The sequence below is a fragment of the Meles meles genome, chromosome 11 (assembly GCF_922984935.1).
Source record: "Meles meles chromosome 11, mMelMel3.1 paternal haplotype, whole genome shotgun sequence".
Taxonomy (NCBI): Eukaryota; Metazoa; Chordata; class Mammalia; order Carnivora; family Mustelidae; genus Meles; species Meles meles.
In genome coordinates, this window is record NC_060076.1 from 23,070,878 (window position 1) to 23,087,273 (window position 16,396).

General features: G+C 42.5%; 1 protein-coding gene across 1 annotated transcript in view; it reads right to left on the reverse strand.

The window, feature by feature from the left end:
• The window catches only part of PALM2AKAP2 (PALM2 and AKAP2 fusion), a 488,976-nt gene that overhangs the window by 192,703 nt on the left and 279,877 nt on the right, over positions 1-16,396 (reverse strand). Inside the window, exons 7-8 of the mRNA XM_046022260.1 lie at positions 15,840-15,941; positions 5,352-6,047 (exon numbers count right to left, since the gene is read on the reverse strand). Of these exons, the coding sequence (XP_045878216.1) occupies positions 5,352-6,047; positions 15,840-15,941 (798 nt within the window). The remainder of the gene's footprint in view (positions 1-5,351; positions 6,048-15,839; positions 15,942-16,396) is intronic.

Consider the following 16,396-nt stretch of genomic DNA (forward strand, 5'->3'; position numbering starts at 1 on the left):
GGAATTCACAGCTCTGAAGAGGGCAGGGTAGGGGCGGGGAAGAGAATGTTGTGTTAATACAGCTTTGGAATACAACCTGCATTTTTTTTTTAAAGGACAGAAAAGAAGAACATAAACAGTAATGCTAAGGCAAACTTTCAAATGGCACATCAGAACTCTGTTTTTGTCATTCATTTTGTTCACATCACAAGGCAGATACATTCTGTAAACATACATACCATACAGTACATTAACCATAGGAAAATAAAAGGAAAGCCACCCTGTAATTCTTTTCTTTCTGTATTTCTGTTCTTTCACTCCAGAAGGACTGCCTGAAGTCTAGGGACCTTTTTTTTTTTTTTATTTATGGTTCATGAAATATACTTTTGATAAAAATGCAGTGACTTGCAAAAAAGAGTCCCCCCTCCCCCCCCGTTGACCAGGAAGAGGCATTATGGGGAGAAGATGACCATTTACACGTCAACCTATAGAAACTTAGAAAATAGTCACAAAATATAAAAAAGTCATTCATTTTCAGGAAACATTTTGGTTTCCTGCTTAGTAAAAGAGAGCCTTGAAAAATTGGTTTGTTTTTTTGTTTTGTTTTTTTTACAAAAGTTAAGGCGGTCCAGATCTTTGATGCAGAAAACCTGCGATCCCCAAAATTACATCTTGTATTTTCAAGTTGAAAGCAAGGTTTTGTGATATGGTTCTGACCTTAGGTTAGGCTAGAGTGGAGAGGGGAAGCAGAGGCCTATTTAAGTCATATAAAAATGAAGGGGGATGGGCGAGGCTGGTCTAGGGATCCCCAGGAAAATTGCCCTTTTGAAGCCTTTCAGGACATAAGCTTTATTTTATTTTTTTTCCTACATTCAAATAATAAGTATTTTGGTTTTTGTTAAAATGAGAATTTTATCCTAGAGCTCACTGAAACTATGAAAATACAGACATATAATTGCATTGTGCTCCTATGATCACGAAAGCCTGACTTTTCTTTGTCCCTAGAAAATGCAGGCCAGTTTTCCTGAAAAGACCAGAAGAAGGCTATACGATGACCGCTGGCAGCTAGAGTCAAAGAGCTCATCTTGCTGGTTTCTTGGAGCTGGTTTGTGATACATACAACCGTCACTCCATTTCCCTGCTGGGTTGTACCATCCAGCAGGACAAAGGATATTTGCTGGTTCTATCCTAATCAGTGGAGTTCTATATACCTTGATACAAAGTAAACTGAGGAGCTTCTAAAAGATTGCATATTTATGAGGTTTCAAACCTGCTTTGTGGTTCCAATGACTGAAGGTGCCTGTTGCAAAAAGACAACTTAAAACTGCTTGCCTTGGAGGGGTGTTTACTGTAAACAAAGTAATCCTTTGGGAGATGAGACTATTCCCACAAGGAAGGGGCCCTTTGGTGAGCTGAACTCCACAGTGAGTCCATCGACAAAGGGAGATCTGAGCTTCTAGATCTTCGGCAAGAAGGACAACAAAAAGTCCTCTGTGAATATTTTGTGTTCGCCTGTGTTTTAAATCGACAGGGTGCTGTGTAAAAAGGAAGAGCTGGTTTAGGTGGTTCGAGTTTTGCCTCTGTCACCATTTTCCCTCCCTCCTCTTTCGCTACCCTGGTTCACTGGCAGGAAATAAGTGTTCATTTCAAGGGTGTTCAGTGGTCGCTTGAAATGAAATTCTGCAGGAGGCGACGAGACATGAGCCGTTTTTGCACTTGGCCTGAATGTTTTGCTCCAGAGAGGTTCCTGTACCTCGATGTTTTCCCCCCCTTTTATAAAAAACTTGACCCTAACCAAAATAAAGCATTCTACTTGTATGTAGGAACAAACACATTTATGACCAGGAAGTAAAATGGAGTTGATGGGAATTTAAAGCCGATACATGTATAATTGCAGTTCAGAAAAGAGTCAAATCTAAGTTTCCTGAAAGTCTTTGAATATTTTTCGGTTGCTCAGGAGGCTTAAGGAAACCATGCCTTGGGTTTGGCCCGAAGGGAATTCCCTCTCTCCTCACTAGTCCCAGTATTAGTGATGTCACTGGACACTGTCAAATCACTTTTACAGGCAACTAACCTTGCTTATAAAAGTAATTAATAGAATTAAGGGCAAAAGAGGTACAAGGTTAAAAAAAAAATTCCCCTTAGTCTGTCCTATTGCACATCAAAGAAAACAAAGGCAAGGATATACAAGTCATTGAGATTTGTCAGGATATGTATGGTTAAACTTTACCATTTTAACCATTAAAAGATCTTTAATTCAATGCCACTGAAAATCTATTTCTAAGAATGCAATATCCCTCTTTCCCTCTTTCTCTTTCCGTTTAAGGGGGAACTGATTATATAGTTTTAGAAGGCAATCCAACGAACCATTGGCTCAAAAAGACCATGGTCTTGCAGCTTCATTCCTGGTTCTTTAATTAGTCAGATTATGGGAGTCAATACCCTGTATTTTTGGAGGGTGCGATACCACACATAATAAAGTTTTTACAGAGAGAATGAAGGCAGGGAAGGCAGAACATTCTCGATCACGACACTGAGGATGTGTTCATTATGTAGTTACTTGATGCTGTAGGTGAGATTATAGGTCTCATCCCATAAAAGTACTGGCTGAGCCTAAATCCTCTATTTTGATAAGAAAAGGATGAAAAATAAGCACATATATGCCATATTCAAACACACCACTTACTATGGCCACATATCATTTTAATAAAGGTAACATGTCTTATTTTAAAGGATCTAATAATAAGATATAATAGTAAAATTATAAAGAGACTTCTAATTCATATAATTTGTTAACTCCTATAATAATAACTGATGAATGAAAGTGCAGATTATCATTGGTCTTTCAGATCTCTTCTGTAGGGCTGCTGTGAAAGGGGCAGATCATTTTCTTCATGAAGAATTAGTTCACTACGGCAGGATGGGTAGAACATTTCTGGGAATTATCTGTCCTAGAACCAGACTGATTCTGGTTATCAAACAGCAAGCTCAAGGGTTCTACATTTTACCATTCCACTTACTAACTGTGCTTTTAAAAACTCCTATTGAATAATATTAACCCCTAAGTGAGTAAAAAAAGGTAAGTTATGGTAAACTTTTAGATTGTTTCTTTATTAAATAAATTATTAAAATAATAGATTGTCCAAACACTAAAACTTTTTTCATTTTCTACATGAATAAGTTTATCTGGCATGTCATTCTCTTCAACATTTAAAGGAAGCCTAAGTGACCATTGACTGAGGAGTGTGAAGCCGAGTGGGGAGATTTCTAGGCAGCAAAACCAGATGTTATTCCGAGATAAGACAGCAGCTTAATTCAACTGTAGCTGCTTTGGTGAACCTGAGATCATTTAGAGGGAACCCCCTCCACTATTCAAAAGGAAGCCATTGATGGAATCATTTTAGGAGCAGAAGTTAGCTGCTTTATTTGTCCCTTCTTGACTTTTTCTGCTTACCCGTTGGTGATAAAATGACTTACTTTGTGCTCATTGAAATATAATTATTTTAGAGAAATGAACTTTTCACAATAAAAATGTCATTTTTCCCCTTTCCATTTGGAATATAAGTTCAAGCCAAGAAACTTAAAATAGTGACAGATTTAGCACTGAGAAAACTATGTTTAGAACAAATTTAGTTGGTTCCATAAAGAAATTCTCTCAAGACTTATTTTTTTTTCTTGTCTGCTTTCCACAGAGGTTCGACTTGAGGGAGCATGACTTATTGTATGTTTTTTAAAACTATGTTCCATGGAACATAGATACATTTTGTGAACGATTTGCAACAGTGCTATGAACATCTGAGCAAATAACTTCAGGTTAAGAGATCTCTGTTATTAAAACAAGTTAAAATGTTACATCTTTATTACTGTATTGTTTTTTTACTCTATTGCTTCCCTTTGGTTTTACTACACACCTGGCTGTTTGCTTTAGGAGAATGCTAAGAATTTATTTAAATTGTTCATTGTGTTCTAGACTTAAAAAAAAAAAACAACAACCAAAAAACTATTCTCTGATGTTCTGAAATCTCCAAAAATTTAAGAAACATGCCTAAAGAAGCTCCGCTATGTGCCACTCAGCCGGTACTTGTGGAATGAGTTTAAGGACTTAACGTGGAGAAGACAGGTCTTTCTTACACATTTTTTACATTTTCAAGCTGATTTCGAAGGGTGGATCAACCTGCATGGTGACATTATGGGAAACATTCTCTTTCTCATGGGACAGAAAGAAAAGAGTCCAGAAGTAAGGCTCTGTAATCAAGTGGGAAAGGGAGATGAACAGGTAAATTCAGTTCCAGCACCGTCCATCCACAATGAAGTGGAAGCTTGGCAGCAACCACAGTTGGTCAAAAGACTGTTCTATAAATATGGTCACTGCAGAGATACTCCTCAAAATGATCCCTTCGTTGAAAATAGATTAACATGATCAGAAAATATCCGTGAAAAAGAAAACAATATAAAAATTTACATTTTTTTTTCTGAGAGAATAGAAGCAAGGCTCATGGATATGCCTAAGTTTAGAGATTACTACGAATGCTCAAAACAATGTTTGTTTCATGTCCTTAGAAAATTAAAAATGGTGCTTCGTATATAAAGGGTCCATCAGGTAAGCCACAGAAAGAGACAGCTGCTGATGGGCGGTTTATGGAATCAGTCCCTATATTTCAGCTGCGACAAGCACTGGGTTCCTTTTCTTTTACATCAACGTCATTTCAGTTTTAACAGAATGAAAGTCATAGATGCACAATACTGTAATCTGGAAGCTTATGTAAGGCAGCAAAAAGCATCACCCTAGATTGAACAGACTAAGTATAAGGTCCACTTTTGGCCACGCTGGCAACCAGCTAGAGCCCACAGCATTTTGCCACACACGATATAAAAGCAAAGATCCACAGCAAGGGAGCCAAATAGGAAGTCAGCAACGTGGTGATGTGTGACTACATTATAGGAACACGCTACAACAGGAAACCCCCGGGGCCACGGGTTCGATTCCAGTCAAGTGAGTTAAGGCTACTATAGAACTGGCTGATGTGGAGAGTCCATTCCAATCGAGCAGTAAGAAACTGAATCACTCTTGAAGACACAAGGAAAGGTTTAGAGGAAAAGCAAGTTCTTGGAAAGAATGAAGCACACACATGCACGTTGTCTCTCAGGTGAGGAAACTGGAGAAAAATGAAAGGGGGACAAAAATAAGAGAGACCCAAGCAATCCAACTGCAAGGCAAGGCAGGTGTTTGCTTCCAGCTGACAGTATTGCCGTTAGCGGTACAGTGAGGTCTACGGAAGTGGTGGAGAGCCCAGAGGCTGCCCAGAAGAAAAGGGAAGAAAGAAGTGGTCACATGACAACACAGCATTGACAGCGCTTTTTCTTTTGGGTACCTGGGGCTGGCTCTGTGGCCAGGCTCTCTTCTTTCCCTTCTGGGGATGAGGGCTCTGTCGTGTCTGAGATCGGCCTCCCGGACACAAGCTCGGCTGCATTCCCATCGATGGTGGACACGTCCGTCACGGTCTTCTCCCTCAGTGACTTCTCATCGTCTTCGTCAATGAGGACCAATTCCGCCTTGATGGTTTCATCATAGCCTAGCACCTTCTTCGTCTCCTCTTCATCTTCGATATTCTGGTAGCCCATGAAAATCATGGTAACTGGCTGATCCAAGTTGGCCCCGGGCCCTTCTGTGCTGGGGGCTCGGGGCTGCTGCCCTGGGGTCCCGGAAGAATGATCCTTCCTAGACTTATGTACCATTTCTAACTTGGCTTCCTTGCAGAGCATGGGCTCCTTCGGGTGGCCGAGGCTCCCGTCTGCGATCACAGTTCTTTCTGACACGTGCCCTCCTCTGAAGCTTGATTGTCCCGCCTTCTGAATAAGTGCTTCTACATCCTTTGAGCTTAATGTGTGCACTCCATTTTCTACCACAGTGCCTCCCGAGTGCACCTCATACACTACTTTGGTACCATCATCATAGACTTTGACTCCTCTCTGATGGACCCCCTCTGGGCCAATGGTGGATGCAGAGAGAATCTTGGTCTCTCCTGTTTGTTTGTCTTTCTCCACATTAATTTCCATGGCGTACACAGCTTGAATGAAAACAAGAGAAAGGAAGTGCATGTTACAACAAAAAAAGCCAGTGAATGGTTAATTGCCAAACAGACACAAAAAAAAGGGCTTTGTGCCCTTTCTAGTCTAACTGCCAAGCATCCTGAGTGTTAGAGTGAGTGCACAGTGTGGACAGAGGTGGTTATAAATGTGTTTGAACACAGCAGCTTACTGCACCGGGAAGCCAGATGTACAGAGTTGCCATATCTCACTGGCACTTACACTTGTAAGGAAGAGCTGCAAACGTAAGACCACAGGCGACCGTGTACATCCCGTGTAATGAATTCCTGGGAGGCTGGCACACATGCAAGTTTATTTTGATTGACAGCTTACCCGAGGCTTATAGACAATTTTAAAGGTCCTGGCTAAGAAGCACTGTAATTCCAAAATCTTAAATCTTTTTTTTTTTTTAACTTTTTCACCAAGCGGTCTATTGTTGTTTTGTTTGTTTCTGTTTTTGTTTTCTGCATCTCCTTTTACTGTGAATGGAGAATATGCAAAGGATTTTGCTGGTGGGGCGTGGCTATCCTCCACTGTACTGTGAACTAGGCTGTCTACAGGAACTGAAGCTACAAACCAGTCAGGTTATATGCTCTGAGACTACTTCAATCACGGAGCTGCGTTTCTGAAACAAGAACTAGAAAAAGAACACGACAGAGGTAGCAGCGTCCCGTGGCGACTGGAATTGGAGGACGATGACCACAGAAGGTCTCTTTCTTTGGCCATGCGCACAGCGCCAAATTCTCATGATTCTGCCCCATACCATTTTTCTCCTTGGTCACCTTCTCTCTCTTCCACGGCCACTACTCAATCTGAGACACTATTTCCGCTTCCCTAGGTGATGGTAAGGGCTGCCTCCTCCCAGCTCTCCCCGTCCACTCTAGCCCTCTCCAACTTATCCCAAATCTTGCCACCAATCTGGGCTTCCTAAGGACCTGCTCTCCCCTGTTCTGTAGTCCTGTGGGACACTCCAACCTCTCCAATCTGTTACCTCCGAGGCTCCCTGTGAGGCACACATTCTGGATGCTAGGACACTGAGCGAGCATTGGTCCCAGGAAGCCAACCGGCCCTAGGTACGCTTTCCTTGGATGACCCATGGATTACATCAAACTCCGCAACTTCAATACCGAACTCACCTTCTCTAAAAACTTCCCCCTAGTCTTCTTGGTTTTCAATAACACCATAGTCTCTTGAGCGAGAAGCCTCAGAATCACACCTGATTTGCCCTTTTCTTCCTAATTTCATCCACAGCCAAACTGTTGTGAGCCACTAATTCCACTTCTGACTTCTTCCCTTGTGTCTCCTCACCGCTGCTTCTACCGCCACTGCCTCAGGCCAGGCCCCCTTCTGCTCTCCGCACAACGGCTTTGCCCACTTCCACCTGCCGCTTCTCAGAGCAGGGGACAAAGGTAGCCCAAGACTTGTTTTGAAAATACTATAAAAAGGAAATGGGAGGGAGGGAGGAAGAAAGGAAAAAAGGAAAGAAAGAAGGAAGGGAATTTAAGAAAGAGAAAAGGAAAAAAGAAAAAAAACAAAGAATAGATGACAGAGACCATATGTGGTCCACGATGTCTAAAATATTTACAATCAGGCCCACTTATAGAAAAAGTCTGCTGACTCCACAACCTGTGCTCCATCCAGCCCACAACACCTTCTTCACAAATGCTCTATGGGTTCCTGCATCTGTATAGGACAAACTCTAAACTTCTTAGCTTGGCATATAATTCCCTTGGGAATTTGTCTGCAACTTCTTTTCTAGCCTTGTCTCTCGGCCCCTCTCATCCCACATATGCTCCAACCATAGCAAACTTTGCTCTATTCCCAGAACTCAGCATCCTTCCCTGCCCAGCCTGCCTTTCCCATGGGGGCATCTCAGGTTATGATTGCCTTTGAGTCCCTACCCCTTTCTGAGTAACTACATGTTCCCCAAGTGTGTTAAGAAGATCCAAATGATCATTTCAACTGCTCCCCTACCTCCCCCCCTTTTTTTAGCAAAATCAAATAACACCATCCCACACCTAAACTTTTCCTGCTTTTAAGATTCTCTTCTCATGGACTGGTCTTCCTTTCAGAGTTTCTATCCATCCAAATAGGACCTATCCATCAATGCCCAGCCAGCTGCCTCTCCACTTTCAGAAGGTTTCTTTGGTCTTTCCATCTCCAAGTCTTCTCTCTCTTCTTAAGGCTCTCTGAACATTTCTAAACCTCTCTGAAGTCACTTAACACTTTCCACTCAGGGGTATAATTATTTGTGGGAACGTTTTATTAGCTCCATGGATTTTCAGGATCCCTAAAGGCTAGGTTTCTGCCTGACAACTTTCTACCATTCTCCTACCCACCAGCACCTACCTTAGAGCCTTTTGTCTACACCGTACCCGATCTACAAATACCGGTGAAATAAATACTACTAATTGAAAAGTCTACTATTTAGTCACAAAGACTTTGTATAACATGACACCAATGAAAAGGTACACACAGTAATTAATGTTTGAACTGGTTAGAGAAACAGCCATGATACTATTTCATCTGTTGGGTAACAAGATACAGTCTGTTCACAGTTAACACTTAACTAAAAAGATTGTGAAGCCAGATCCAATGCTTGATTTTCCTTATGTCCATTTTGAAAGTTTCACTTATTCAGCACAAAGATCTTGAGTTTCCTTCAGTGACACAGTGAGAGGCCAACCGATATTTGTCATGGAAGTGCATGGGCTCACACAAGGATGGGGACGTCAAGAGAAATATTTGTCTCGGTTATTTCCTGATTTCCCACCAAGTGCGTCACCAGAGAAACAGACTAGGCACTTAAAATTGCGTGTGGACTCCAAGGTTTGTCCTTTAAAGATTATACTTACATTAAAAAGTACAGTTTGGGGGTTAAAATATTATGTCCTATCACTATTAAAACACTCATGGGACATATTTATAAATAAGGATGATGCTAATGATTGCCAGTTATAGGTACAATATCTAATTATCCCCCAAGCATCTAGTAATGTGTGGACAAAATGACACACTGATCTGTCATCAATACAGGATATGGAACAAAGCATTTCTATTTTTAGATCCATAGGTGATCAGGTACAAATTATTAGCATGGGAATCTTTGGAGATGCCCTCCTCCTTCTGCCCACCAATGAGAATGCTGTCATTGTTGGTCCAGTTTTCCTCTCTCCACCATCCTAACCCCCAACCCTCGTTTTGTCTTTGCCTGTTTCCAGAATCAGAGACGAGACAGAAAGGAGGATGAGGAGGAGTTCTGTGCTAGAACAGTCAAGTAGATGCACACAAAAAAGAGCTGAGAAACAAGGAGTTCAGCAGGAGAGGGTGTAAAAGCTACATGGGATATGGAAAAAGAGGGTACATTTTTGTGGTGGTGGTGGAGATACGGGGAGTAAAGAAAAGGACATGTGAGAAGTGCTTCTGGGTGGGGATATGAATTGGAGTCCTTGTAATATTCTTCAGGAGAAGCAGGTAAAGAACAGAATTCCTTTTTTAATGTTGTGGGGTTTTTTTGTTTTTGTTTCTGTGTGTGATTTTAAACTATATTTTGTTAAATGTGACATGGCTCTGGGACTGAACCACATGTGTCGTGGTTTCATTAGAGTGACATATTAGTATTTGTATTTACATGTTGTACACTGTTCTCTCAATATTTCTAGAATATGGAAGCAGAACATCATAGGACATTTTGCCAATAAAATAAGCCTAAATACATTACGCCATAAAATACAACATCCATCCATACTTTCCCCCCCAGGTAAAACAGGCTTCAAAGGAAACAGATTTTTAGCAGATTTTGTCAGGATCTGGCCTCACATGCTTTGTCTGCATCCACTCTCCTCTCTAGGAAGGGGTACTTAGGTGAACACTTTGAGAAGCTCTTGCTTAACACAAAAGCAGCATTTAGACTTCATGGATGCACATACAAGAATGGTACCAGACATTCAGAAAGCCACACAGGAAGTGTGAACATTTATCTTAAATATGCTGTTCATAAATAAGCATTTTTATTTGGCTCCAGCTCTCAGCCAATGATATTTCCAATGTGAAGCAGGGTGAATGTGAACCAGTACAAAAACGAGACTTACATTTTGAATTCAACATTTTATTTTTGATGCACGCACACCATTAAAAAAAACCCTCCTGCTTATTACCGCTGTCAAGTAGTATTTACCAAAGGCCTCTCACTTAGATCATGCTCTCGTGTCTAACCACAAAATATACTCCCTTCTCTTCCATTCTCTTCCCACAAGCTTTTCCTCGCCACATGGGATACACTATAATCTGTGTAGAGCTAAGGGGTCCGTGCTCAGCTTACTGAAAACAAGTCAGGAAGGGCTGCTTCTGAGGAGAGGGGGTTTTCTGGGGAGCCCCTGGAAGAGATTTTGAGAGCCGCATGGACATACAGGAAAGTATGTGAAATTTCTTCCATTGAGAAAGATTCTGGAGCCAGAGAAGAGAGAAAGGAGATGGTCTGATGGAAGTCCCAATGACAGGATAACTGAAATCTGAAAGTCTGTTTTTACAAAATGATATATTTAATTACTGATCTCCCAACACGACATACATGGCAATAAGGTTGGAATGGGTAAAGCATTTTCGCTATGCTTTCCAAGAACCTAGATGGGGGAGTAGATGTTCATGACTGCCAAGGAAGAATAGGAACCATAGTGGTGAGTTTCTGCAATGGATACAAACGAATGATGCAACTGGTGCTTTAATGCAGGGTCTCTGGGTTTGGTTTACTAGGTCCTTGCTCCATCCTACCCTCTGGTCAATAAGGAGAACCTTAAAGAAACAGAGGCAGTCTAATGGGAATTGGATCTGATCCAGGTGTGGATCAGAGTGGAGGCCCCTGCAATAGGTACTTGCCTAAAAACCAGGGTGGGGGCAGGAGGTGAACCTACTGGCACACTGCACAGCCGAGAGACATGGGTCTGAGCCACAGACAATGCTTGATTCCAGTGCAAGGTCATGCCAACGGCTCTAGGTACTCTCGTGTTCCCTGTTCCCTTCAGCTTTGGTAAGGAGAAGGCAGCTGTACAGGCACTAAGGAGCCTAGGAAAGAGGAAACAAGAGCATCTAACCCAAGGGAGGGGTGGGGCAACCAACCACATGATTCCATTTCAGAATCAAGCCAAGAGCAGACCAAACAAGACCCTGCGTTCCATGAGGACAGAAAATTCAATCATGTTAGGTCCCTCGACTCCAGCTCCTAGCAGCTCACTTGCTTTGACACACTGTGATCAGTGGGAGGAGGTATAAGGCTGAAGGTCCACGTGTAAGATATAATATGACACAGCCCACTGTCATTAGACCCCCGCAATATACTGAACACCCGGTAGTGGACATCACGCCTGGAATGTGGAGGAGAAACAAGGCACATACTTGGCATATTCAGTGAGCATATATACATGCGGTCATTTCCCTTTGGGCACACGACTATGCATATACATATATGCTCATACCTTCTCTTGGGGATAGAAGTACAAACTTGGCTGCTGTGATGGGAAAAAAAAAACAATGCAAGCGAGGAAATTAATTCAGAGTGGATCTTCCTTCTCATCTCAGCAGTTAGACAATCTCTAACTTCAAAAACCAGTCATCACAAGTTTCTTGGAACGATTGTTTTCCCAGGACACCTTAGTACTGACAGAAATAAGTCTGCAAAGGTGTGACGTCATGGCTAAGAAGAGCACAAGCCAATTTCCCATATCTGATTTTGCTTCCACTTTCTTGGTCAAGAAGGACAATTTTCAGTCTGAGAGTGCCAAAGAATATTGCTAAGAGGGAAGTGAAGCCCAAATGAGTGCATAAGCTGAGAAAATAATGAAGCACTGAGAGACATATATGATCTCAGTGCTTTGGACCCAGGAATCAGTTCCCTTATTGATAAATTTGTCTCAAGAATCTTAGATGCCGGGAAATGTGCTAGAAGCCGACACCTGGAGGTCTGATTTAAACAAAGAAGGAAGGAATTACATAAACTATGTAGAAGTCGCTTGCCATCTTGGCTGGCTAAATTCTAAAGTTCATTTTCAAAGAGCGGAGACCACCAAGACCCAGGAAGGGTTCATCGGGTGGAATGTATAGAGATGAATTTCATTTTCTTTTTGTTCAAGTTCTTTAGGCAATTTAAGCAAAGCCAGAGATTAAGATCATCTGGATCATCACAGAGTCCCTTCCATTCCTGTGGACGAGACAGAAACATGTGCCTGGGCTCTCAAGACAGTTGCCAGAACTTGTTACTTCTTAAATGATCATGTCCCACAGGTGCCTATTTAAGGTTCTCAAGGGCCAGGAGACCCCAACAGTGTGTCACAGGCCTCTGACTTTGGTTCTAACTGTGCCATGTCTTCATCAATGAAATGAAGAAAAATACTGGAAGCTTGTTTTCAGATCTCAGGTGATACTAAATTGGGAAGAAAAGCAAGGCTTTGAGGTGCTACAATCAATAGCTATAAAAATCCCAGCACTAGAGAAGAAGGGTTTTCTATTTTCAAAACTGTGAAAACCTTTATTCAGATGGAAATCTGAGGCAGAAATACAATATATAAACCCAAGGACAGAGGAGCTGCTGTGTCTGAAATGGGACAGAACACCTGAGCCCTGACTACCGAATCCCTTTATACCATTCCCCTCCCCACCTTTCACAGATGCTCCTCAGTGATCCCACCGGGCCCTGACACTTACAAGGGACAATCTATCAAGAAGAAATTCAACAGTCACATCAAATCTACCAAGGGCAGAAAGGTATATAGCTCATTCTTACTTTTGCCTTTTGAGATTAAGAAATAAGGAATTTTGTAGTTTCTCCGAGCAGGTAAAGCAGTATGTGCACAATTAGAGAAAACCGCTACACGTTTCAGTGGAAACGATTCTGGAACAATGACTACACTGGATCAAGGGAATGAGGCCCAGCAGAGGTTGAACCTGAAGCTGAGAGACCATGGCACCAGCAGAGTGAGCCACATGATCTGCAGATTCTTGCTCTGCTGTCAGAGCGGGGGGGTGTGGAGATCAGCCCACCCCAGAGTGCATGGGGCAGGTCCGTGCACTGCATGTCTGAGGGACAAGAGACAAAGTGGGGAGGGTTCAGTTAGGAGTGGCAAGGATAGCAGAGAGTGTCTCAAAGCCATTTCATAATTTTGGGACAGCTGAAGAGACTGGGTGCTGTGGGTGCAAAGGGGATGCAGACTGGGGATCTGGGAAAGACCAGAAATGATAGTCATTTTCAAATAGTTAAAGGGAAATCAACTCAAGGTTTGTTCCAAGTGGCTCCAGGGAGTAGGATAAGGAGTGATGGGTGGAAGACCAGAGGCAGACATCAGAGGAAGGACTTCCCAATGGTCAGTACAATTAGACAGAGTGGGGCTCCTGGAGGGACACAAACTCTAGTCCCAGAGGTATATGACTATGGTCTGGGGACCCATTTGCAGGGCTGCTAAGGCCTGACCTCATGTTTGATTGGAATAGATGCCTCCTAATTCTAAAAGCAATGATGCTGAATAAATTCCCATTTACATAGAAGCCTAAACCTCCCAAATTCCAAACACCCGGAAGATTTGTCATAATACTGAGTAATGACAAGTGACATTTATTAAAATGGGCCCAAGGAATGTCTGGGTGGCTCAGCTGGTTGAGCATCTGACTCTTGATTTCATCTTGCATCATGATCTCAGGGTCCTGGCACGGAGCCCTGCATCAGGCACCATGCTCAGCATGGAGTCTGCTTGTCCCTCTCCCTCTGCTCCTCTCCCCACCCTCTCTTTCAAATAAACAAATACAATCTTTAAAAAAATTGAAAATTTAAAAATAAAATGGCCCTGAGATTGTGTAAATTTCCAAAAGAATGTTCATAAAGCAAGATGGGTCATGTCTAGGGGAAAGGATTCTGGGAGCGAGTGCCATTATTTGGTACGCCAGCCATGCTCTGTTCGCCATAACTGATAATGAATCTGGACACTCCATTCTGAAAAGAGTCTAGACAAAGGAGTTAGCCACACCCAACGCGATTCCTTCCACGATTCTGCGTGTGTGTATTTCAATAGTTAGATACATCTATGCAAATGAGTTCCTTGGCAATAAAGAGAAGTACACATACAGTTATTTTTGAAGATCCTGATCACATGATTCTTTTCTGAAAATGCATTTGCCATCGGATCATTACTTTTCTGGAGCACCTTCAACTTGAAGGAGGCTAGGCTGCGAGGGCACACGTATTCCCACACAGCCAGAGCTCCAACCACGTGAACACTTTACTTACTCTTACATGTCACACTTGTTGACTATCGATGCTGCCCAAACCCTTTCCATACCCCTTAAAAGTGAGTTGTCACATTGTCCCTATCATCTCCTGGAGCTGATCCATGGGTCCGTTGGTTGGATCATATCTCACGTCCTGTAAGGTCCAGGAACATGTTGTAGAGAGGGCCTGGGAAGCTGTTTACCCACACTTATTGGGAACGATCAGCACCCGAATCTCTAATACTGGTGGAAGGTAAGGTGTGTGACTGTTGAACAGCTATCACTCTAGTTGACTTCAGAAGTGCTCTTGGAGCACGTGAGAGCTTGCAGCTTAAGCCTCAGATAATGATTTCTTGGCTACACACCTGCAGGCTCTAAGAATTGCTTTCTCGGTCCGGGGACACACGAACCTGGCCAAGGTCCGACCAGACAACACCAGTTCTAGAATTCTGTGAGTCAGCTGTAAAAGTGACATGCTAAGATGTTTACAGAGATACCCAGTAGCTATTGAATCAGTGCACACGTCGATCGTGTCACCACTTACTTGCCTTTTTAGGATACGTTTACATTAAAAGAAGAAGGGACTATTTGCTTCACAAAACATTCAGTTTGGCCTATATAAATGATTTCTTCTGGCTTAAAAGCCCATGATTATTTTGTTTCATGAAAAGTGTCATTATGTGATTTATTTTAGACATAAACTTACCTAGATTATATAAAACATAAATTGCATTTGAATTCACCTACATTGTTCCTAACTGTGCCACCCTGGCCATTCATTTTTTTCATTTGAGCCCCTGGCCCCCAGTGCATTTCTGTGTGGATTATAAAACAATTGGTTTAGAGAATGATTCTTCACGTCCATCCAGTTCTGATTTCTGAGGCACATTCGTATTGAACAGAGCAAAACACAGCTCTCTATAGACTTTATACTCATAAATTTATGGTTTTTTAAAAAATCCACGATTGTGAAAACATTAGCAAGAAACATGTTCTTTAAATTGTTAGTCCCCTCCCCCAAATATACCACAGTAGCTCAGAAATAATTCCAGAAATGGGAAGACTTGGAATATATATTTATAATATACAAACAGCTTGATTCCCAAAAGATTTGGCAACATACTCATACGCTTTGAAAGTAATTCTCCCCCAGCTTCCATCATAGCTCCTTGGCTCTTGTACATTTCCAGGATGGAAAATAAAAACCCCTGGAGGCAGAGCACAGGTTAACTTTGAGAATAAGAGAGATATAAAGACCATAAACGTGAGAGAGAAACCCCCCTAAAGGTAGGGGGGAAATGCCCTATAATTTTCTCAGTACTCCCTCCTGTTCCATCATTAATTACTCATCAGGGCCTAGTACCTATACTCCGTGGCCACTACAATTTCTGTGTCTGAGGCTGGGCTGAGGACAGGGTCTGCCATGGAAGGCTATCTGGGCAACCCTTGTTATTAAAGCTCAGAGAAATGCAGGCCCCGTGGCCAGTCCCGGCATCAAAACCAAATAGCTCCCCAGGACTTACCAGCTCCTATGCTAGTCCCGTCCTGCCCAGGTGATGGTTTTGCTGTTCGTGAACAGAGCATTGGCAGGTCAGGGAGCTGGGAGGAAATGTAATTTACTGCATCTGGTAGCAGAGAACAGGGAATACAATTAGGCACAGTGTCGAGAGGCCCAGTGGGTTCACTGACGAAACAGCAGCTTGTCTGCCCTACATAATGGACCGCGGAGGCGGCCACTGAACCAGAGGATCAGGGTAAACAAAGACAAGCATTTGCCCAGTGACTGGTATTCAGCAGAGTAGCTGAGGTAGGACAGATCCTGGCCAGAGAGCTCAAGCCCCAGGATTGCTCTATGTATTAAAAGATCCATCAGAAAGCTCTAGATTCTAAGAGTACAATGAGTTCGGGGCAGGTGGGCGGGGGGAAAGGGATGGGCTAATTAGAGCCATTATGAGCTTGGTGGGATTGACCAAACACGGGACAGCAAAGTAGAAATATGCCTTCAACAGTACTGAAAAACAGACTCGGGGCTTATTCCTTAAACTGGAAGTGTAGCGTCGGGTGCCCGATTCATCCAGAA